Source organism: Molossus molossus, unplaced genomic scaffold, assembly GCF_014108415.1.
Source record: "Molossus molossus isolate mMolMol1 unplaced genomic scaffold, mMolMol1.p scaffold_m16_p_27, whole genome shotgun sequence".
Classification (NCBI taxonomy): domain Eukaryota; kingdom Metazoa; phylum Chordata; class Mammalia; order Chiroptera; family Molossidae; genus Molossus; species Molossus molossus.
In genome coordinates, this window is record NW_023425363.1 from 573,353 (window position 1) to 596,878 (window position 23,526).

The window sequence follows — 23,526 nt, forward strand, 5'->3', positions numbered from 1 at the left end:
CATCACCTTGAATATCTCTTGCCCACTCCTTTCCGGCCTGCAATGTTTCTTTTGAGAAATCAACTGACAGTCTTAAGAGAGCTCCCTTGTAGGTAACTAACTGCTTTTCTTTTAATGCTTTTAAGATTCTCTCTTTGTCTTTAACCTTTGGCATTTTGATAATGATGTGTCTTCATGTGGACCTCTTTGGGTTCATCTTGTTTGGGACTCTCTGTGCTTCCTGGACTTGTGTGTCTATTTCCTTCACCAAGTTAGGGAAGTTTTCTGTCATTTTTTTTCAAATAAGTTTTTAATTTCTTGCTCTCTTCTCCTGGCACCTCTATGATGCAAATGTTGGCACACTTGAAGCTGTCCCAGAGGCTCTTTACATTATCCTCATTTTTTTGGATTCTTTTTTCTTTTTGCTCTTCTGATTGGGTGTTTTATAATTCCTTATATTCCAAATCGACGGTTTGCTTCTTGGCTTTACCTACTCTACTATTGATTCCCTGTAAATTATTCTTTATTTCAGTTAGCACATCCTTCATTCTGACTGGTCCTTTTTTATGTTGTTGATTTTCTCACTAAGTTCCTTAGAGGTCTCCCTAAGTTCCTCGAAGGTCTCACTAAGTTCCTTGTGCAACATTATAACCAGTGTCTTGAACTCTACATCTGATTGACTGCTTATCTCTACTTTGTTTAGTTCTTCTCCTGGAGTTTTGTTCTTTTCTTTCATTTGGGACATGTTTCTTTGTCTCCTCATTTTGGCTGCTTCCCTGTGATTGTTTCTATGTATTAAGTAGAGTTGCTATGTCTCCTAGGCTTTGTAGGGTGGCCTACTGTTATGTGTCCTGTAGGATCCAGTGGCACAACCTCCCTGATCATACCAGCTAGGCCCTTGAGGTGCACCTCTAGTGTGGACTGTACACTCTTCTGTTGTGATTGAGTTTTGACTGCTGTTGGTACATCAATGGGAGGGATTTACTCAGGCTGATCAGCTGCAAGGACTGGCTGTGCCTACTGACCACTGGCCTCTGACCACCTTGGAGGATCAGCTGTGTAGGGGCCCACCACACAGAGCAAGACTTAATTCATCAGGGCTCTGGTACCCACTCAGTCCACTCATGAGTACGTCACTTGTGGAGGTGGTTGGGTGGTGGTGTTTCAATGTGTTCTAAAGCTGTCCACTGGGTGTGCTGGCTCTAGGGCAAGGCCATTGCCTTTGTTCTATCTGGGGACACCTGCAAAAGCTACAAAGTGACCTGCTGATGGCTGCTTCTTGTGCTGGGACTGTAGGTGCTGAGGAAAAGCCAAGTTTTGAACCAAGGCTGGCTGCTTCTAGTGCCAGGCCTGGGGCCACTTAACAACAAGTATGAGGCTTGCTGAGACCAGATGCTGCTTATTTGAGAGGTTTTAGGAAACTCTGAAGCAGGATCCAAGATAGGCCAATCCTATGGTAAAGCCTTTTGAAACAGTTTGGGTGGGCCCAAAAGCTGGGTGAGGCAGGGCCTCAGGGAATCACCAAGACAGGGCAAAACAGTGTGAGCCAGGTTGCTGGAGTCCCAGATATGGCGCCTGTCTCCTAACCCAGGGAAGGGCTCACCAAAGGAACAAAGGCCTCCACCAGCACATCTGTCTGAGAGAAAGCTGCCTCTCCAGCCCTCCTCCAGAGGCCAAACAGCTCAGTTCTTCTCTGTATGTCTCTGGTACCTTTCAAGCTGCCTCCCCTCTGAGCTTAGAGGGAGCATGTCCGAGTAAGTCCATGTGTGGGCCCTTTAAGAGGAAATGCCTTGGGCGCCAGTAGCCTCAGCCTCCCTCAGCCTCAGTTCCCGCTGGTTTTTACAGCCAGAAGTGATGAGGACTTCTCTTCCTGGCACTGGAACCCTGAGCTGGGGTGCCTGGTGTGGGATGGGGATCCCTCACTCCTCAGGGCAGACCTTCTCAGCTGAGGTGTCCTCCTGATTTTTATCTGCCACACGTGGGTGTGGGACAAGCCTGTCTGTGCCTCTGCCCCTCCTACCAGTCTCCATGTGGCTGCTTCTTTAATTTCATAGTTGTAGGACTTCCATTCAGCTCGATTTCAGGTGGTTCTGAATGATGGTTGTGCTGTGGTTTAGGTGTAATTTTGATGTGGTTGTGGGAGGAGGAGATACCACGTTTATCTACTCCACCATCTTGACTGGAAGTCTTGAACTGTGCACTTTTAAATGGTTAATCCTATACTAAGTGACTTTCACTCCAATTTTTTTTTTAAAAGGTCAATGTCATAAAAGAAAAAAGTACAAGGACTGGTTTAGATCAGGGCTTCTCAATCTCAGCACACGGAAACTTTGGGACAGGTAGTGTGCTGTGGGAGCTGTACTGGGAGAGCCAGGAAGCAGCCGAGATTGCAGCTGGGCCTTGTGGACCTTGATTAGCTAAGGCAGGATGTCCTAGCAGCACTCCTGGCCTGTTCTCAAGATGCAAGTAGTGACTCCCGCAATTGTGGAAATAAAAAATGTCTACAGACATTTCCAAATGTCTTCTAGGGGACAAAATCCATACCACTCCCTTCCCAAAGTTCAGAACCAGTGCTCTAGATTAAAAGAGATTAAATACAAGTGACAATTAAATGCAGTATGTGAACCTAGACTGGAGTGGGGAGAGTAGGGACAGAAATGTAAAGCCAAACAAAGCAAGATAAACTCCAAAACCAAAGTCATTTTTTACATTTCCAACACTCCTTTTCCCAGGAACGTGACCCCAATACTGGTGAAAGAGTATAATGCTGTAACTCTTTAGGAAAGCAATTTGACAAGGAGTCATGTAAATAGTCATACCTTTGACTCATCAATCTTACTTTTAGAAACTTATAATGAAATAACCCAAAAATGAAATATAACTGTGGTGTCTCTGAATTAAAAACTAATTCAGTGAATTCAGCACTGATTAGACTTTTTGATCTATAAGAAACCAGAAGATACAAAATAACATTTTAAACCTAATGCTAAATATGAAAATCTTTTGATATAATTAAAATCTAAACATGTAGCCCTGGCCAGTTTTTCCCAGTGGTTAGAGCATTAGTTCAATTCCTGGTCAAGGGCACGTACCTTGGTTGCAGGTTCAATCCCCAGCCCTAATCGGGGTTGTGCAGGAGGCAACCAATTGACGTGTCTCTCTCACATCGATGTTTTTCTCTCCCCCTTCCTCCCTTCCACTCTATCTAAAAAAAAAAATCAATAGAAAAATATTCTCAGGTGAAGATTAACAAACAAAATATATCTCAAAATATGTATTTCAGATGCCATAAGACTAATGCCTTCTTTTTCCTTAATATCTCTATTTGCTATCCATTTAAGCATTATACATAGGATAACAAGCCATCAAATGTAGAAAAACGGTCAACATTTAAGATTTGTGAAATTAACACCTCAATAAATTCAACTAAAAAATTTTTTATAAACCCCGTCAATAGGCTTCCCAAGGATTTACTGATAATGCTACTTGAGTATAAACAATCACCTGGAAATACTGATGATAACATATTACCTTATTTGAACAAGTTTTCCTTTATTGAGTACCAAACCATGTAATGGTAACTTGAACTTAAATAAAAAGGAAATGAGTTTGAACTGAAATTAATTAATTAATTAAAAAATAAAAAACAGCCACTTCAGGGCTTGATGTATTATTGCAGAAGTCGAGGGAAATTGTTAAGAGTTTGTAATACATTTCCGTCCACTGTCACAGGAGGAGAAAATTACAAGTGAATTCACACTTTCTTAAAATGTTTATGTTGGGATTAAATGTACCAAGTCAAAGAAAAAAAATTATTTTTAAATCTATAAAATTAAAATTCTGATATAGTCCCCCTTAAGTCCTCTAGTGTTCACTCCTTGAATCAAATGTAAACACAGACACATTATAATTAAAATCATGAACAAAACAAGCTGAAATATAAACAGCAAATTGAACAGGTAAAGGAAAGTTAAACAGACCTGAGTGATCACCCAGTCGTGTCCCTTCATTTTCAGAGGGAAAAACAGCAGCTCTGTTTCTGTAGTTCAGAAATGACTAGCTAACACCACATTTAAAGAAAGACTGCTCACACATTCCTGAACACAGCCTACAAAACCCCCAAATAACAATGTGTTTTCCTCTGTGCTCAAAGAAATGGCTCATCCCACTAACAGGCCAATGGGCCCTTGTAGAGCTTCCTGAAATAGCCCCTCACTGAGCAGTCAGGGGCTCTGAAAGGGAGGGCCGGCCACAGGCCTGAGCACCCAGCAGCCTTGGAGCACCAGGGCACACACAAATGAGCTCAGTGGTTGGAGCATCAGCCCTAGGACCAATGGGTCCCAGCTTCGATTCCCGCCCCGGTCGAGGTCATGTGGGGAGCAACCAATGGATGTCTTTCTCTCACACCAATGTTTCTCTTTCGTCTCTCTCTACCTCTCCTTCCCTTCCACTTTCTCTAAAAATCAATGGAAAAAATATCCTTGGGTGAGGATCAAAAATAAACAAACAAACAAATAAACAGATGACAAGGTTAAATTAAGGAACTCCCCCAAAAGTCACCTCGTTCACAAGGGCAGGAGGTCGGAATTTGAACCCAGGCTCTCAGGGTCCATATTCCCAGCCCCACAACTCCACTCTGGTGAGTCCCATTAGTGACAGAAACCCAGATTCAGAATCAGCATTTGCTCCGAGTATGTTCACAAGTTTGAGAATTCTTCGTGATTTTAAGCAATAATCTTCTCATTGACTCGTTGCCATTGTTATAGGAAATAAGTCAATACCTATGTAATTTTATTAAAATAAAAGTTATTTCCCTGGCCAGTGTGGCTCAGCAGTTACAATGTCACCCTGTGTACCAAAGGGTCTCAGGTTCGATTTGCAGTCCAGGGCATGTACATGGGTTGCAAGTTCATCCCCAGCCCTGATTGGGGCACGTGCGAGAGGCAACCAATTGTGTCTTTTTCATACTGATGTTTCTCTTCTCTCTCTCTCCTGCTCCCATCCTTTCTCCCTCCCTTCCACTCTCTCTAAAAATTAATGGAAAAAATATCCTCAGGTGAGGATTATAAATAAATAAATAAATAAATAAATAAATAAATAAATAAAAGTGATTAAACTTATTAAAAAACTGTTTAAAAAAGTATTTCAGTTCAGTGTGATAAAAGCTGTAATAGTAACAAAGACTGTGTCCTTGACCAAAGTTTGGTCTGGCTCCTATAAAGGCCTTTTCTCAACCTGGACTAATCCTTGGGCTTTGTTCTCAGGCTGGTACAGCTGAGTTTTAGCAAGAATTCCTGCACTCATTTGATCACCCAGGCCTTCCTTCAGCAAAAATTTTGTTAGGTCAGTTTAGCAAGAATTCCCCCTACCCTTGATGCCTCCCTCCTCTTAGTAATTTATACCCATTGACCTCCCTCCCCTAGCCTACTTCCTGGCTATCAACCCCCACTTGTCCTTGCTATATTCAGAATAGAGCCCAGTTCTACAGTGAGATGTCTTTCCCCTTAATACAACATTTCCTAAATAAAATCTGTTTTTACCACCATAAAAAAAAATTCATCTTTTCTCTTATGAAGACAGACTCAGACCCCTAAGTACTGAATGTAAAGAGGGTAGAAGAAAAGTTTTTCCTTCTCCACAAACTCAATGGAAGAATTTTTTTAATTGAAAAGATGTTATTAAAGCATGAGGCAAGTTTCTTAAAAACAAAAATCAATTCACATGTAAATCTTACATGTGATTTTCATAACGATTTTCATCCTTCCTAGTTTTTTCTGGTCCTTGCACAAAGGTGGATCTACACTCTCGTATTCCGCCTTATTCACATACATTCCTTACATCATCTCGTTTTTCCAGATAGTCTTAATTATTTCAAAGTGCTGCATAATTAGATGTACTGATACAACATAGTTTACTAAGCCCTAAAGGTTTTAGTAAACCATTTAGATTCTTCTAATATTTGGCAATAAGATAACACTACAGTGAATAACATGTGCTTGTGTAAAACTACACAATATATTACTGAATGATGAATGAAGTTCCCTCAAGGGCCACAGCTGAGTCTGAATAGTTTGAGCACACTCGTAGTTTTGCTCTGATCAGACAGACCTCTTCTGAAAGGCTCTGCGGTCCACAGAGCCATCAGAAGTGCACTTGTTACAACCAGGCCAGGAAAGGTATTTTGCCAACTTAAAAAACAAAAAGGGAAGAGGTAATTCACATTTGAAAAAAAATTAAGTCAGCCTTAAAATGAAAGAGGAAAGCAAACAAGAGGGACAGCACACTTACTGGGGATTTCCAGGCTGGGGTGGATGGCAGCCACACTCCTGACCATGGGTGGGGAATGTCGTCCATCCACCAAGTCGGACTCAGCGTCCTGAGCTTCTCCATGAATCACTGCAATACCCAGTCGAAGGCGCTCAGCAAAAGACTGTGCCCTGAGGGAGAGCATGAGACAGTTTAAAAAGCACGCAACACCTGTCTTCTGTTAATGTCGATGGAAGGAACATTAAAAGAACATAAATAAAATGTAGTTTCCCAAAGAATTAATGAAAATTATTTATTATTATTAATTAATAAAATAACCTCAGAGTCTCAGACTGCCGGACAAAGTGTGGAGACCCCATGTGATAAGCACATCTCTCTGGCAATGGGCACCAATGGGTGGGAGCATCTGGCCCTGGTCTGCACTCAGTCAACAGGGTGAGTCTGCATAAATTAACTAACTTCCTTTGAGCCTCAGTTTCCTCACTTGTAACTGCTAATTCCCTACTTTATAGTGAGAACAAACCACATGAGACAAAGTGCATTTAAAACTCAAAGTATTAAGCATCAATTTTTAAGTTGTATTAAGGTATAATTGGTATACAATTAATGGTACATATTTAAACTACATGCTTTCATAAACTCTGACGTGCACATGTATCTGTATAAACATTAGCACAACCAAGGCAGTGAAAGTATTTATCATGACAAACGTTTCCTTGTGCCCCTCTATCATTTCTCCTTCAAGCACCAGGCAACTAACGGATCTCCTGTCACCACAGGGTTCGTAAGTGGAATCGGAGTATGCGGTCCTCTTTTGTTTTACTTCATTCAACATAATGCTTTGAAGACCCATCCACGAAAGACTGTTCATCAAGAGGCCATCCCTTTACATTTCTGAGTAACAGTCCACTGTTTGGGTCTCTCAGTTTGTCCATTTACTTGTTTTTTGTTTGTTTTTTATCCTCACCCGAGGACATTTTTTCATTTTTTGTTCAGATAGAGCGGAGGGAGAGAGAGAGAGAGAAACATCGACGTGAAAGGGACACATCGAGTGGCTGCCACCTGCACGACCCAATCAGGGCCGGGGACAAACTGCAATCCAGGTACATGCCCTTAGTGGGACCCAAAACCGGGTCTCTCTGGACCACAGACTGACGCTCTAACCGCTGAGCCAAACCGGCCAGGGCTGTCCATTTACTTGTTGATGGACTTTTGAGTTGTTTCCAGTTTTGAGCTATTACAAAACTGCAGTGAACATGCATGCACAAATCTCGGTATGGACTCACGTTTTCTTTTCTCTTGGGTAAATGTCTAAGAGTAGAATGGCTGGATAATATGGGAGGCATATGTAACTCCTAAAAAAACAACCAAACTGCCTTCCAAAGTGGCTATACCATGTTTCATTCCCATGAGAGTTCACCAGCACTTGGTGTGGTCAGTCATTTTAATATTATCCATTCTACTGGTGTGTAGTACTCCATTGTGGTTTCCCCTTGGGACAAATGGTGTTGGGCAGTTTTCCATGTGCCTATTTGTCATTCATATATATTCTTTGGTAAAGGTCTGTTTATCTTTTGCCCATTTCTTATTTAGGCTGTCAGTTCTTTTTAAATTTTGAGAAGTCTTTATATATTCTGAATATAAGTCCTTTACCAGAATATATGCTTACGAGTATTTCCTTCCAATCTGGGCCTTCTCCTGTCATTCTCTTCATGTCTTCTGAAGAGCAATTTAAAATTTTGACAACACCTAACTTAATAATCCTTTCCTATGAATTATGCTTTTGGTGTTATATTTATGAAATCTTTGACTACACCAGGATCACAAAGATTTTCTCCTGTGTTTTCCTCTAGAACTTTTACAGTTTTAGGTTTTGCATTTAGGTATTTGATTCATTTTTAGTTGATTTCCATAAGTGATATCAGATATTGCTCATGATTCATTTAATTTTGCACATGAACATCCAATTTTTCCAACACCATTTGTTCAAAAGACTATTCTTTCTTCACAGACTTGCCTTTGTACATGTTGAAAATCAGTATTATAGATACATATGGTCTGTTTTTCTATTTTTATCCCAATAGCTCATATTCATGTCTGCTTTAGCTTTGTAAGAAGTCTTTAATTCAAGTAGTGTTATATCTTCAACTTTGTTCTTTTGCAGTTGTTCTACCTATTCTAGGTTCTTTGCATTTCCATATGAATTTTAAAATCAACCTGTCAATTGCTACAAAAAAACCTGCTGAAATTTTGATTGGGAGGTCTCAATTTGGGTAGAAATGCTATCTTAACATTGAGTCTTTTGATCCATGAACACAGTATCTTCCTCCACTGATTTAGGTCTTTTTCTTGGTAATGTTTTGCATTTTTCAGTATATAAGTCTTAAATTTATCCCTAAGTGTTTCACTCAATTTCATGCTATTTGGTTTTATTTTTCATTTCAATTTCCAACTGTTCATTGCTAGTATATAGAAATACAACTGATATTTTTACTGATTTCATAATCTACAAACTTGCTAAACTGATTTATTAGTCCTAATACCACTTCTGTAGATTTCATCATATTTTTCTACATAAATAATCATGCCACCCACAAATTAGGACTGTTTTACTTCTTCCTTTCCATACTGGATTTCTTTTCTTTCTTTTTACTTCTTTTTTTTAATTGCAGCACTACTATTTGGCATCTCCAGTACAAGGCTGAACAGAAGGAGGGAGAGGAGACAGCCTCACCTTGTTCCTGAATTCAGGAAAGCTTTCAGTCTCACCACTGAGTGGGAGGTTAGCTGTGGGGTTTTCATAGATGGCCTTTATCAGAGGAAGAAGTCCCCTTCTATACTTAGTTTGCATAAAGTTTTTACCAAGAATGTAAACTGAATTTTGTCAAATGCTTTTTGAGTCTACTGAGATAATCAAGTAGTTACATAAGATATAGAATTTGCATAACTTTAAATTCATCCTTTTAAAAAACTCAAAGTAATTTAAAAGAAATTCTCAGAGGGAAATCGCAGTCAGACAAATTACAAGGTACTCTTCACTAGCTCCTGCCCATCCTAATATCATGGAGACTGTCACCAGAGAGATGAGTTCCTCCTTCATGTTCAAGATTGGCTTTGCAGCCTGGCCCATGTGGCTCAGATGGATTGAGCATCGTCCCATGGACCGAGAGGTCCTGGTTCCATTCCTGGTCAGGACACATGCCCAGGTTGTGGGCTTGATCCCCAGTAGGGGGCGTGCAGGAGGCAGCTGATCGATGTTTCTATCTCTTTTTCTCCCTAAAAAAATCAATAAATCCCTGGCCGGTTTGTCTCAGTGGTTAGAGCGTCAGCCTGTAGACAAGAGAGACCAGGCAGGTTCAGTTCCCACTAAGGGCACATATCTCGGTTGCGGTTTGTCGTGGGCTCCTGTTGGGGTCGTGTGGGTGGCAACCAGTCGATGTGTCTCTCTCACATCGGTGTTTCTCTCTCTCTCTCTCTCTCTCTCTCTTCCTCCCCCTCTCCCTCCCACTCTATTTGAAGATAAATGCAAAAATGTCCTCAGGTGAGGAAAAAAAAAATTGGATAAAAACTACTGAAAGAAAAAAGATTGGCTTTGCAAACAAAACTGTTGTCAAAAGAATTAACCTTAGTTACCCACTAAGGAAGTGTTTTCCATCTGGAATCCACAGAGGTCTGCCAATTCCTAGAAGAATGCTGTTTCAATACTACTAGCCTCTACTGAAGGTTTATTGTTAACTCTTCAACAACACAAGTTTGAACTGTGGATCCACTCATATGTGGATTTTTTCCAATAAACACTGTATTTTTTCTTCCTTATGATATTAATAACATTCCTTTCTCTAGCCTATTCTACTTCAAGAATATAGTATATAATACAAATTATATACAAAATATGTTAATCAACTTTATATTATCAATAACCCTTCCAGTCAACAGTAGGCCACTAGTAGTAGTTAAATTTGGGGGAAATCAAAAGTTATACACAGATTTTCAACTGTGCAGATGGTTAGCATTCTTAATCCCTGTGTTGCTCAAGGACCAACTGTACTTTCATGATAAATAAAACCATATGTACACACTGATATTAGTTCTTGGATACTCTGTCATGTAACTTGAATTCCCACCTGATTCCAAAAAGAATCAGGATGATCCCTCTAGGTCACATTGTCTTATACACTAATAGTCTCAGAAGAATTTCAAAGCAACTCAGTTTTGCTACTGGTGGTACAATGATGAGGGTTAATTTCAATTCACATCCTGGGTTAAAACACAACACAGGATCTCAAGAGTTTTATTTCTACTCACTTGTTTCTTATGACCTCTTTTATTCAAAACAACTGCTCACTGTCAAAGAACTCTAAAACCACAGGCTCTACATACTCATCAGTAACTTCAGAATTCTAAAGGAACTAACAACCACCATTCTGTGCAGTGGTGTTTTAATCTGTAAAATCCTTCCCTGTGTTCCTTAATGTTTATTACAACTCTGTAAGATAAGACAGGCAGTGCAGGTGTTAGCCTCATTTCACTGATGAGGAAACAGGTTTGGAGAGACTGCCTGACTGTGGTTCTTACGGTTCTCACAAAGACTGGCTAAGCCCCAAATGGAAGCCCATGTCTATTGACTCCTAGTTTAACTATCTTCCTGCTGCTCTAGGGTGTCTTTTAAATTAACTATGAGTTTTCTAAGGTTAGGTGCTAAATGAAAAACTTGGAAGAATAAGCTAGAAACAATCAGATAAAAAATGGCATGTCCTCCCTGGCCAGTTTGGCTCAGCAGTTAGAGCGTTGGCCCGCAGACCAGAGAGTCCCGCATTCGGTTCCCGCTAAGGGCACGTACCTCGGTTGCAGTTTGTCCCTGGCCCCAGTTGGGGTCATGTGGGTGGCAACCACTCAATGTTTCTCTCTCTCTCTCTCTCTTCCCCTCTTCTCTCCTGCTCTATCTGGAGATAAATGCAAAAATGTTCTCAGGTGAGGCTAGAAGTCTAAGATCAGCGTCCTCCTGGTTTGCAGATGGCCTTCTCCTCATATCCTCAGAAGGCAGAGAACAGAGCCAGAGAGCCAGAGCAAGCTCTCTGTGTCTCTTCTCATCCACAAGGGCTCCACCTTCATGACCTAATTACTTCCCAAAGGCCTCACCTCCTAAATACCACCCACTGGGTAAGATTAGAATTTCAACATATGAACTTTGGTGTGTGTGTGGGGACACAAACAGTCAGTCCACAATAGTAAATAAAACACACAACATAAGCTCCCTGAGGGCATCTTTCTAGGCCAACACAGACTTAGCGCAATAGGTTCTCAATAAATATCTAAATGGATAAATGACTAGCATCCCTGTCACACTAATAAATGCCAAATAAGCTGAGGAAAAGGCTACCACAATGAAAAAAAACTACCATTCATCCATTCATCTCATCAACATATAATATTAGATGTAAAATGCAAATTACAGACATTACAAAAAGCCTACCTATATAGGTGAGTCAAAAGAAAATTCATCATATTCTTCTGGATAAATTTTATCAAAATACATTGTTGCCATGTCTGGTTCCACTAAGATGGAGTCCTCTTCCCACAAAGCACAGCTAAAACCCTGGGTATTATCTATATGAAACACACATAAGAACACTGACGATGAAGAGGAGAAAGCAGGCTGGCAGGGACCTCAGGACTGGAGAAATGACGTGGTGCTGAGTCCTCTGCTTTTTCTTGCATTATTCCAGACTTGCAGCTAGAGAAGCAGGCAACCCAAATATGCCAATGGGTATAGGGCCCGAAAAGAGCCTGCTGTCTCTATCCAAAGGCCCAAGAAAGGAGCAGCCTCGCAAGTCATAAAGCTTGGAGTAAATGACCCACTCCAGGCAAACGTCACAGAATATAAGCCGGCTGCATCCCGCCCCGACAAGAGTAAAAACCAAGTGTAAGGTCTACACTTCCTCCCTTGCCAACCTATAATGATGCACTCCGAGCCCCAATGTCTAAGAGAAGGCCAAGTAGGGAGCTGGGACTTTCATCCCTACTCAGTAGTAATAAGCCCCCACCTGCCAGTGTAGTGGAGCATGAAACCTGGACTTCCTCCCCAAGTCAGCAGGAATGAGATGCCTTTCCCCTTCCCCCACAAGGTGGTGTCAGAGGAGGCTTAGTGGAGTCAGGACTTTCACCAGCTCAGTGGTAACAAGACCACTCCCCTCTTGGTGTTAACGGAATGGAGGACATGTAAAAGATTTATACTTCCACCCACTTCTGACTGTTTTGATCTAATTGTTTTTTTTGTTTGTTTTTTTTTATCCTCACCCGAGGATATTTTTCCATTTTTTGTACAGATAGAGTGGGAGGGAGAAAGAGGAAGGAGAGAGAGAGAGAAACATCGCTGCCACCCGCACGACCAACCAGGGCCGGGGACAAACTGCAACCGAAGTACATGCCCTTAGCGGGAACCGAACCCGGGTCTCTCCGGACCGCAGGCCGACGCTCTAACCGCTCTAACCACTGAGCCAAACTGGCCAGGGCTGTTTTGATCTAATTGTAACCACAAAGTTACAGTAACGAGAACAGGGTGGTACTGGCATACAGACAATAGAATAGAACTGAAGGTCCAGAAATAAATGCAAACATCTACAGCCAACTGATTTTTTTTTTTTAATTTATTCATTATTGATTTTGGAGAGAGAGGAAGAGGGAGGGAAAGAGAGATACAAACATTGATGAGAGAGAACATCAACTCATCACCTCCTGCATGCCCCCCACTGGGGAGAGGACCCACAACTTAGATATATGCTCTGACCAGGAATCAAACCTCTTGGTGCATAGGTTGATGCTCAACCACTGAGCCACACCATCTGGGCTGGCCAACTGATTTTTAACATTAGTGCCAAAGCCATGCAAAGGGGAAAGCACTGGACAACTAAACTGGATACCCTTCGAGATGACATGGAGAGACCTGGAGAGTACTGGGCTAAGCAAAATAAGCCAATCAGAGAAAGACAAGTATCACATGATCTCACTTATTTGTGGAATATAATGAACAAAATAAGCTGTTGAACAAAACAGATCCAGAGACAATGAAGTGGGGAACAGAATGACAAACCTCAGAGGGAAGGGGGGTGGGAAGAGATAAACAAAAGAACTTGCATGTACATATGCAAAACCAATGGACACAGACAACAGTATGGTGAAGGCAGAAGCGGGGCAGGAACTGAGAGAGGAGTGTCAATGGGGAAAAAGGAGGGACAAATGTAAAATTTTCAACAATAAAGAAATTTTTTAAAAATCACATGGAGTTTTTAAAAATAGAGTATGGGAGACAGGGAGAAATGGTGGAGGAGTGAATGGAGCTACACAGACCATCTCCCAGGACCAAACTGTATTTACAACGAAAATAAAGGCAAATCTTCAAGAAGGGGCAACCGAAAGACACCTTGGAGGACCACATAACCAGGGACACCGACTCAATCCTGGTAGGCTTGTGAGGACGCGAGAGGGGGCCGGGAGCCCACGGTCCGCAGCAGCCTGGGCGGGGACCAGGGGACTCTGCGGGAAGTTGCTGCTGCCGCCTTGGCTGCGACCCCACATGAGTCCCTCGAACTCTGCTGCCTGCTAAGCCCTCGGCTGGTGCCACACGGACTGGCATGGACTGGCTGCGACCAGGGGACTCGGCGGGACGCTGCTACCTAGGCTGAGTCCTGCGAACTCTGCGTGCTAAGCACTCAGCTGGTGCCGCACTGACTCGTGGGAACCAGGGGACTCTGCTGGAAGCTGCTGCCACCTCCGCAGTGTCTCACTACCACGGCTCAGTCCTGGAGTCTCTGCGGAGTGCAATGCCCTTGGCTGGCGCCACAGCCGCAGCAGCCCTTGGCTAGAAGCGGCGCCCTCGGGTTAAAAAGTCCCAGGCGGCTCCACGATGCAGCGTCTAGACAGAGGCTAAATTGGCACCAGTCACTAACCTTGGGATCTGGCAGAGGGAAGGCAGACTGGACTGGAACTGTGTGGGGACACTCGGGTTTTGCAGGGTGCTAAGAGCTTTCGCTTAGTGCAGCCACACAGGACTGTGGTCATTTTACTCCTTCCCAGGGCCCTAGGGAGAGGCGGAGGCCCCGCCCTCAGAAATTCAACCCCACCTGGTGGCCATTGAAATGCTAAGTGAGGCTCATTAACAACCAGCAGCTGCCCCACCCTCGGGAAATCCTCTTACACTGAGCACTGGAGGGAGTTTTTCAGGCAACTCAGAAACCAAGGGTCTTCAGATAACCTCTACTAATAGCCTCCAGGCAAAAAAAGCTAGAGGATAACTACCATTCCCTGGGCTAGCAACACTAACCAGAAAAGCTAAGACTTGAAGGTGGTGTTTAAAGTGGGTCCTCCCTGTCTCATCCAAACACAGGAGACGGAGCCACAAACAGCAGAACACCAACACCCACAGGGAAAATTTGGCAGACTCCAAAGCCCACTGTCATAGCCAAAATGGTGAAAAACAGAAACGAAAGCCAAATGAAAGAACAAGAGACCTCTACGGAAGATGAGATAAATGAGGGGCAGTTAAGCAAATTAACAGAACTAGAATTTAGAGACATGAGGTTGAGGAAGCTCAACAGCATGTGTAAGGATATGAGCACCATGAGTAAAGACATAGAAATGTTGAAAATCAACCAGTTGGAAATTAAAAACCAACAGGAAGAAATGAAGAATGACATATCAGAAATGAAAAACACATTGGAAAGTCTAAAAAGCAGAGTAGGGGAAGCTGAGAACCGGATCAGTGAATTAGAAGATAGGCTAGAAAAAATCAACCAATCAGAAAACCAAAAGGAAAAAACGATTAAAAAACAGGAAGACAGCTTAAGAGAACTGTAGGACAACTGGAAACAGAATAATATTCACATCATAGGAGTCCCTGAAGAAGAAGAAAATGAGCAAGAGTTAGAGAATATATTCAAAGAAATAGTGACAGAAAACTTTTCTAATTTGGTGAAGAAAGAAGGCATTCAAGTTCAAGAAGCACAGAGAGCCGGAAGTAAGAAGAACCCAAACAGGCCCACACCAAGACACATAGTAATCAAACTGCCAAAAATTAAAGACAAAGAGAGAATCCTAAAAGCAGCAAGAGATTAGCAACAGGTCACCTACAAAGGAAACCCCATAAGGCTCTCAGCTGACTTCTCACAAAAAACACTACAGGCCAGAAGGGAATGGCATGAAGTAATCAAGTTCATGAAAAACAAGGATATGAATCCAAGACTACTCTACCCAGCAAGGCTATCATTAAAAATAGACGGTCAAATAAAAACCTTCACAGACACACACAAAAAAGCTAAGGGAATACATTAGCACCAAACCAGCACTGCAAGAAATGTTAAAAGGACTGCTGTAATTACCAGGAGAAATGGGAAGAAAAACAGAACCACACTAAACAAAAATGGCAATAAATAAGTACATATCAATAATCACCTTAAATGTAAATGGAATGAATGCTCCCATAAAAAAGACACAGAGTAGCTGATTGGATAAGAAAGCATGACTCATCTATATGTTGTCTGCAAGAGACCCACCTCACAACAAAAGACTCACATAGATTGAAAGTGAAGGGATGGAAAAAAATCTTCCAAGCAAATGAAAAGGGAAAAAAGCTGATATTTAATAAAATAGATTTCAGAATGAACGCCATAATTAGAGACAAAGAAGGCCACTACATAATATTGAAAGGATCTATCCAACAGGAACATATAACCTTGATAAACATATATGCACCCAATATAGGAGCACCAAAATATATTTAAAATCTTCTGGAGGACTTCAAAGGAGAAATTGATAGCAATACAATCATAGCAGGGGACTTCAACACCACGCTGACATCACTGGATAGATCCTCTAGACAAAAAATTAGCAGGGAGAGAGTTTGCTAGAGGACTTCCGGTCAAGATGGCGGCATAGGTAAACGCGGTATTGCGTCCTCCCACAACCACATCAAAGTTACAACTAAACTACAGAACAACCATCATTCAAAACCGCCTGAAATCAACTACGGAATTAAAAAAAGCAGCTACATCCAGACTGGTAGGAGGGGCGGCGGCATGAGGGGTGGCAGCGGGGTGGCACGACGGGCTGGTCCCACAACCAAGTGTGGCGGTTAAAATCAGGAGGCTGCCACGGCTGGGAAGGTCGTTCCTGAGGACTGAGGGGTCCCCGTCCCACACCAGGTGTCCCGCTCAGGATTCCAGTGCCAGGAAGAGAAGTCCCCATCACTTCTGGCTGGAAAAACCAGCGGAAACTGAGGCTCAGGGAAGCTGAAGCGGCTGGAGCCCCAGACAGCTCACTAAAGGGCCCGCGCACGGACTTATCGGACTCTCTCCCTCTGAGCTTGGAGGGGAGGCAGCTCAAGGGGCGCCAGAGACATACAGGGAAGAACTGAGCTGTTTGGCACTGGAGCGAGGGCTGGAGAGGGGGCTTCCTCGGGGACAAATGTGCTGTAAGAGGCCTTTGTTCCTTTGGTGAGCCCTTCCCCGGGGCAGCAGACAGTCTCCATATCTGGGACTCCAGCAACGTGGCTCACACTGGTAGCCCCGCCCTGCTGACTCCCTGAGGCCCGCCCCGCCCCACCCAACTTTCAGGCCCACCCAAGCTGTTGCCACTTGCTTAACCATAGGATTGGCTGGTATTGGATCCTGCTTCAGGTTTTTCCTAAATTCTTTCAAACGAGCAGCATCTGGTCTCAGCGAGCCCCATACCTCTCATTAAGTAATACACTGAAACAAACACAGGGAGGCAGCCAAAATGAGGAGACAAAGAAACAGGTCCCAAATGAAAGAAGAGAACAAAACGCCAATAAAAGGACTAAGCGAAATGGAGATAAGCAACCTCACAGATACTGAGTTCAAAATACTGCTTATAAGGATGCTCAATGAACTTAGTGAGAACCTCAGTGAACTTAGGGAGGGCCTCAGGAGCATAAAAAAGGACCAGTTAGAAATCATGGATACACAGTTAGAATTGAAGGAGGCATTAACTGAAATAAAGAATAATTTACACAGCTTCAATAATGGAGTATGTAAATCCAAGTGTTGTCGCTCACTGTCCTTAGAATCCAACTTATCTTTAAGCTGCCCTAATTAACAACCTCAGAGACAGCAAGATGAACAATGGGGAATGTTATAGAGGGCTTTAGCCCCATAAAAATTAACTAGAGTTTGACCTTCACTGGGAATTTGAAAAGCAACATCCTTCAAGAAAAGGGAGGACAGAAACGGCCCCAAGGCCAGAGTGTCCTGCATGCTCTGTAAAGAAACTGATAGGGAGAAACTGAAGCTCCCTTTACCCCATAAAACTGTAACTGTTCAACATGTGTGTATTGCACCTGACTGACCGCTGATATCTGTCTCGAATTTGTTAGTTTTTAAAACTTGGATAATGGAATGAATAGCAGGACAGATGTATGCTGACCCAGTTCACCCAGTTCCCTTTCGCCTCAGCTCCCTCCCCCCTCCGTTCCCTCCTGCTTATCGCTAACTGCCTCCGCTTCTGTACAAGCAGCTTGCTTGCTCTGCTAAACTCTTGAATGACCCCTGCTCTATATAAGCAACCCTCCCCCTGAGCTCGGGGCTGCAGTTCTCCTCTGTGTAGGTTGGCTGCAGTCCCTGCGCAGGTAATAAAACATCCCCAAAAACTGAAAAATTGAGTCTGAGGGTGGTCGATGTCCTGGGTTACAACACAAGGAGCAAACCATCGATTTGGAATATAAGGAAGCAAAAATCCCCACTCAGAACAGCAAAAAGAAAAAAGAATCCAAAAAAATGAGGATAGTGTAAGGAGCCTCTGGGACAACTTCAAGCGTGCCAACATTCGCATCTTGGGGGTGCCCGAAGGAGAAGAGAGAGAACAAGAAATCGAAAACCTGTTTGAAACAATAATGGCAGAAAACTTTCCTAACTTGGTGAAGGAAACAGACATACAAGTCCAGGCAGCACAGAGAGTCCCAAACAAGATGAACCCCAAGAGGCCCACACCAAGACACATCATCATCAAAATGCAAAAGGTTCAAGACAAAGAGAGAATCTTAAAATCAGCAAGAGAAAGGCAGCTAGTTACCTACAAGGGAGTTCCCATTAGGCTGTCAGCTGATTTCTCAAAAGAAACTTTGCAGGCCAGAAGGGAGTGGCAAGAAATATTCAGACTGATGAAAGCCAAGAACCAACAACCAAAGTTACTCTATCCTGCAAAGCTGTCATTGAGAATCGATGGACATATAAAAACTTTCCCAGACAAGAAAAAGTTAAAGGAGTTCATCACTACCAAACCGTTATTATATGAAATGATGAAGGGTCTTTTTGAAGAAAAAGATAAAATGTATGAACAAACAAAATGGCAATGAATACATATCTATCAACAATGGAATCTACAAACAAAATGAACAGGAAAAACAGAAACATTCTCATAGATACAGAGAACATTTTGTTGGTTGACAGTTGGGAAGGGGGTTGGGGGAATGGGTTAAAAAGGTGAAGGGATTAAGCAACACAAATTCATTGCTAGACTGACAAACCTCAAAGGGAAAGGGGTTGGGGGGGTTGGAAGAAATAAACCAAAGAACTTATATACATAACCAATGGACACAGACAATAGTGTGGGAAAAGGTGGGAGGGGGTCGGGAGTGGGGAGGAGGGGGTCAATGGGGGAAAAATGTGGAATATCTGTAATACATTTTACTTCCAACAATAAAGATTTGAAAAAAAAAAAATTAGCAAGGAAACAGAGACTCTAAATGAAGCACTAGACCAAATGGATTTAATAGATATCTACAGAGAACTACACCCCAAAACTACAGAATTCACATTCTTCTCAAGTGCACATGGAACATTCTCAAAGATAGACCATGTTAGGGCACAAACTAAGTCTCTACAAGTTCAAGAAGATTGAAATCATATCAAGCATCTTCTCAGATCACAATGGCATGAAACTAGAAATCAATTGCAAGAAGAACATACAAAGACATTTGAACACATGGAAGCTAAATAGCATGTTATTAAACAATGAATGGGTCACCGAGGAGATCAAGGAAGAAATCAAAAACTTCCTGGAAATCAAAGAAAATGAAGACACAACAACACAAAATCTATGGGATGCAGCGAAGAGAGTTCTGAGAGGGAAGTTCATATCACTACAGGCCTACCTCAAATAGAAGAAAAATCTCTAATAGACTATCTAACCTCACAACGTAAAGAACTAGAGAGCAAACAAAAAGAAAACCCAGAGCAAATAGAAGGACGGAAATAGTAAAGATCAGAGGAGAAATAAATGACATAGAGACCAAAAAAACAATTCAGAGGATCAATAAAACAAGATTGAGGGACCCTTAGCTAGACTCACCAAGAAACAAACAGAGAGAACCCAAATACACAAAATCAGAAATGAAAGAGGAGAAATAACAACTGATACAACAGAAATACAAAAGCTCGTTAACAACTGCTATGAACAATTATATGGCAACAAATTTGACAATCTAAGCGAAATGGACAAATTTCTAGAAACACATAGTCTCCCAAAACTGGATCAGGAAGAGATAGAAAACTTGAACAGACCAATAACAACAGAAGAAATTGAAGATGTAATCAAGACTCTCCCAGCAAACGAAAGCCCAGGCCCGGATAGCTTCATGGGGGAGTTTTACCGAATATTCGAAGAACTAATACCTATTCTCCTTAAACTATTTCAAAAAATTCAAGAAGAAGGAAGACTTCCAAACTCGTTTTATGAAGCCAGCATAATTCTAAATCCAAAACCAGAAAAAGACACAACAAAAAAAGAAAACTACAGGCCAATATCTCTGATGAACATAGTTGCCAAAATCCTGAACAAAATACTAGCAAATCAGATCCAGCAATACACCAAAAAAATTATACACCATGATCAAGTGGGATTCATCCCAGGGATGCAAGGCTGGTACAATATTCGCAAACCCATAAATGTGATACACCACATAAATAAAATGAAGAATAAAAACCACATGATTGCCCTGGCCAGTTTGGCTCAGCGGTTAGAGCATCGGCCTGCGGTCCGGAGAGACCAGGGTTCGGTTCCCGCTAAGGGCACGTACTTCGGTTGCAGTTTGTCCCCGGCCCTGGTTGGTTGTGCGGATGGCAGCCACTCGATGTGTCCCTTCACATCGATGTTTCTCTCTCTCTCCCCCTTCCTCTCTCTCCCTCCCACTCTATCTGTACAAAAAATGGAAAAATATCCTCGGGTGAGGATAAAAAAAACAAAAAACAAAACCACATGATTATATCAAAAGATGCTGAAAAAGCCTTCGACAAAATCCAGCATCCATTTCTGATAAAAACGCTCAGCAGTGTGGGAATAGAGGGATCATATCTAGACATAATAAAGGCCATATATGAAAGACCTACAGCCAACATCATACTCAATGGGCAAAAACTAAAAGCATTTCCCTTAAGAACAGGAACAAGGCAAGGATGCCCACTTTCACCACTCCTATTTAACATAGTACTGGAAGTCTTAGCCACAACAATCAGACAGGAAGAAAAAACAAAAGGGATCCAAACTGGAAAGGAGGAAGTGAAACTATCATTATTTGCAGATGACATGATACTATACATAGAAAACCCCAAAGATTCCATCAAAAGTTTACTAGACTTAATAAATGAATTTGGCAAAGTAGCAGGATACAAAATTAACGTCAAGAAATCGATGGCATTCTTATAGACAAATGATGAACTCACAGAAAGAGAAACTAAGAAAACAATCCCATTTACCATTGCAGCAAAAAAATTAAGATACCTAGGAATAAACTTAACCAAAGAAATAAAGGACCTATTCGCAGAAAACTACAGGTCATTGGAAAAAGAAATAGAGGAAGATATAAAAAAGTGGAAGCACCTACCCTGTTCATGGATTGGGAGAATTAACATCATTAAAATGTCCATATTACCCAAAGCAATCTATAAATTCAACGCAATCCCCATCAAAATACCAACGGCATACTTCACAGAATTAGAACAATTATTTCAAAAGTTCATATGGAACCAAAAAAGGCCTCGAATAGCCACAGCAATCTTGAAAACGAAGAACAAAGTTGGAGGGATCACAATACCAGATTTAGGTTATACTACAAAGCTACTGTAATCAAAACAGCCTGGTATTGGCACAAGAACAGGCATATAGACCAGTGGAACAGAACAGAGAACCCAGAAATGGACCCAAGGCAATATGCTCAATTAATATTTGACAAAGGTGGCAAGAACATACAGTAGAGTAAGGACAGCCACTTTAATAAATGTTGCTGGGAAAATTGAACAGCTACTTGCAGAAAAATGAAACTATCAACTTACACCCTACATGAGAATAAACTCAAAATGGATAAAAGACTTAAATGTAACTCATGAATCCATAAAAATCCTATAAGAGACTGTAGGCAACAAAATTTCAGACATCATACGCAGCAGAATTTTTACTGACACATCACCTAAGGCAATAGAAACAAAGGAGAAAATGAACACATAGGACTACATCAAACTAAAAAGCTTCTGCACAGCGAAAGATACAATCATCAAAACGGAAAGACTACCCACTGTATGGGAGAGCATAATTGCCAATGATATATCAGATAAGGGGTTAATTTCCAATACATATAGAGTCCTCATACAACTCCACAAAAGGAAGACAAAGAATCCAATTAAAAAATGGTCAGAGGAACTAAACAGACACCTCTCCAAACAGGATATACAAATGGCTAAGAAACATATGAAGAAATGCTCATCATCACTAATCTTCAGAGAGATTCAAATTAAAACAACAATGAGGTATCACCTCACACCTGTCAGAATGGCCTCCATCAACAAATCATCAAACAACAAGTGTTGTCGAGGGTGTGGTGAAAAGGGGACTCTAGTGCACTGCTGGTGGGAATGCAGACTGGTGCTGCCACTGTGGAAAACAATATGGTGTTACCTCAAAAAATTAAAAATTGAACTGCCATTTGACCCAGTGATCCCGCTTCTAGGAATATACCCTAAGAAGCCTAAAACACCAATCAGAAAGAATATATGTACCCCCATGTTTGTAGCAGCAATATTTACAATAGCTAAGATCTTTAAAAAGCCCAAGTGTCCATCAGTAGACGAATGGATAAAAAAGCTGTGGTACATATACACAATGGAGTACTACGCAGCTGTAAGGAAGAAAGATCTCTTATCCTTTGAGACTACATGGTGGGACCTGGAAAGTATCATCATAAGTGAAACAAGCCAAACAGAGAAAGTCAAGTTTCATATGATCTCACTTATTTGTGGAATATAATGAACATAACAGTCAGTCTGAGGAATGGGGTAGTCCCAGAAACGCGGAAGTGGGGTACAGACTGACAATCCCCTAAAGAGGGGGGTGGTGGGGGAGACATAAACCACACAACTTATATGCATGTATGCATGAACAGTGGACATGGACAACAAACTGGGGAAAGGGCAGGGAGGGCGGAGGAGGGGGGAATCAGTGGGGGAGAAAGGAGAAACATCTGTAACAAAAATTAATTAACAAAAAAAACTGTAAAAAAAATAAAAAATAAAAATCACATGGAAAAGAAAGAAGCTAAATGCCTACCTCACTCCATACACAAAAATTAACTCAAAATAGCTCTCCAACCCGCCCTGGCTGGTTTGGCTCAGTAGATAGAGAATGGCCCAGAGGCCAAGGGGGCACATATCTGGGTTGCAGGTTCGATCCTTGGCTTCGGTCGGGATTGTGCATAAGGCAACCAGTCAATGTGTCTCTCTCATATCAATGTGTCTCTCTCTCTCTCTCTCTTTCTCCCTTTTCCTCCCTTCCAGTCTATCTAAAAATCAACGGAAAAATATCCTCGGGTGAGGATTAACAACAACAACAAAAACTCTAAAACCTAAAAATAAGAGCTAAAACTAAACTATTAAGAGAAAACATAGGGGCAAAACTTAACGACCTTGGATGTAGCAGTGCATCCTTAGGTATGATGCCAAAGCACAAGCAACAACAATAAAAAGCTAAATTGGACTTCATAAAAATGAAAGACTTTTGTACATCAGGGGACATTATCAAGAAAGGGAAAAGACAACCTATGGAATGGAGTAAAATATTCGCAAATCACATATTTGATAAGGATCTAGTCCTTAGAATATATAAAGAAGTCCTACAACTCAACAACAAAGTCCTACAACTTAACAACCCAGTTAAAAAATGAGTAAACGACTTGAGTAAACATTTCTCCAAAGATACATTAATAGTCTCAAGCACACAAAAAGA

The 23,526-nt window shown here is 41.7% G+C and overlaps 1 protein-coding gene across 1 annotated transcript in view; it reads right to left on the reverse strand.

Annotated features, from left to right (window-relative positions):
- The window catches only part of LOC118641248 (phosphoribosyl pyrophosphate synthase-associated protein 2-like), a 78,304-nt gene that overhangs the window by 17,621 nt on the left and 37,157 nt on the right, over positions 1 to 23,526 (reverse strand). Inside the window, 1 exon segment of the mRNA XM_036278351.1 lies at positions 6,268 to 6,416. Within this exon segment, the coding sequence (XP_036134244.1) occupies positions 6,268 to 6,416 (149 nt within the window).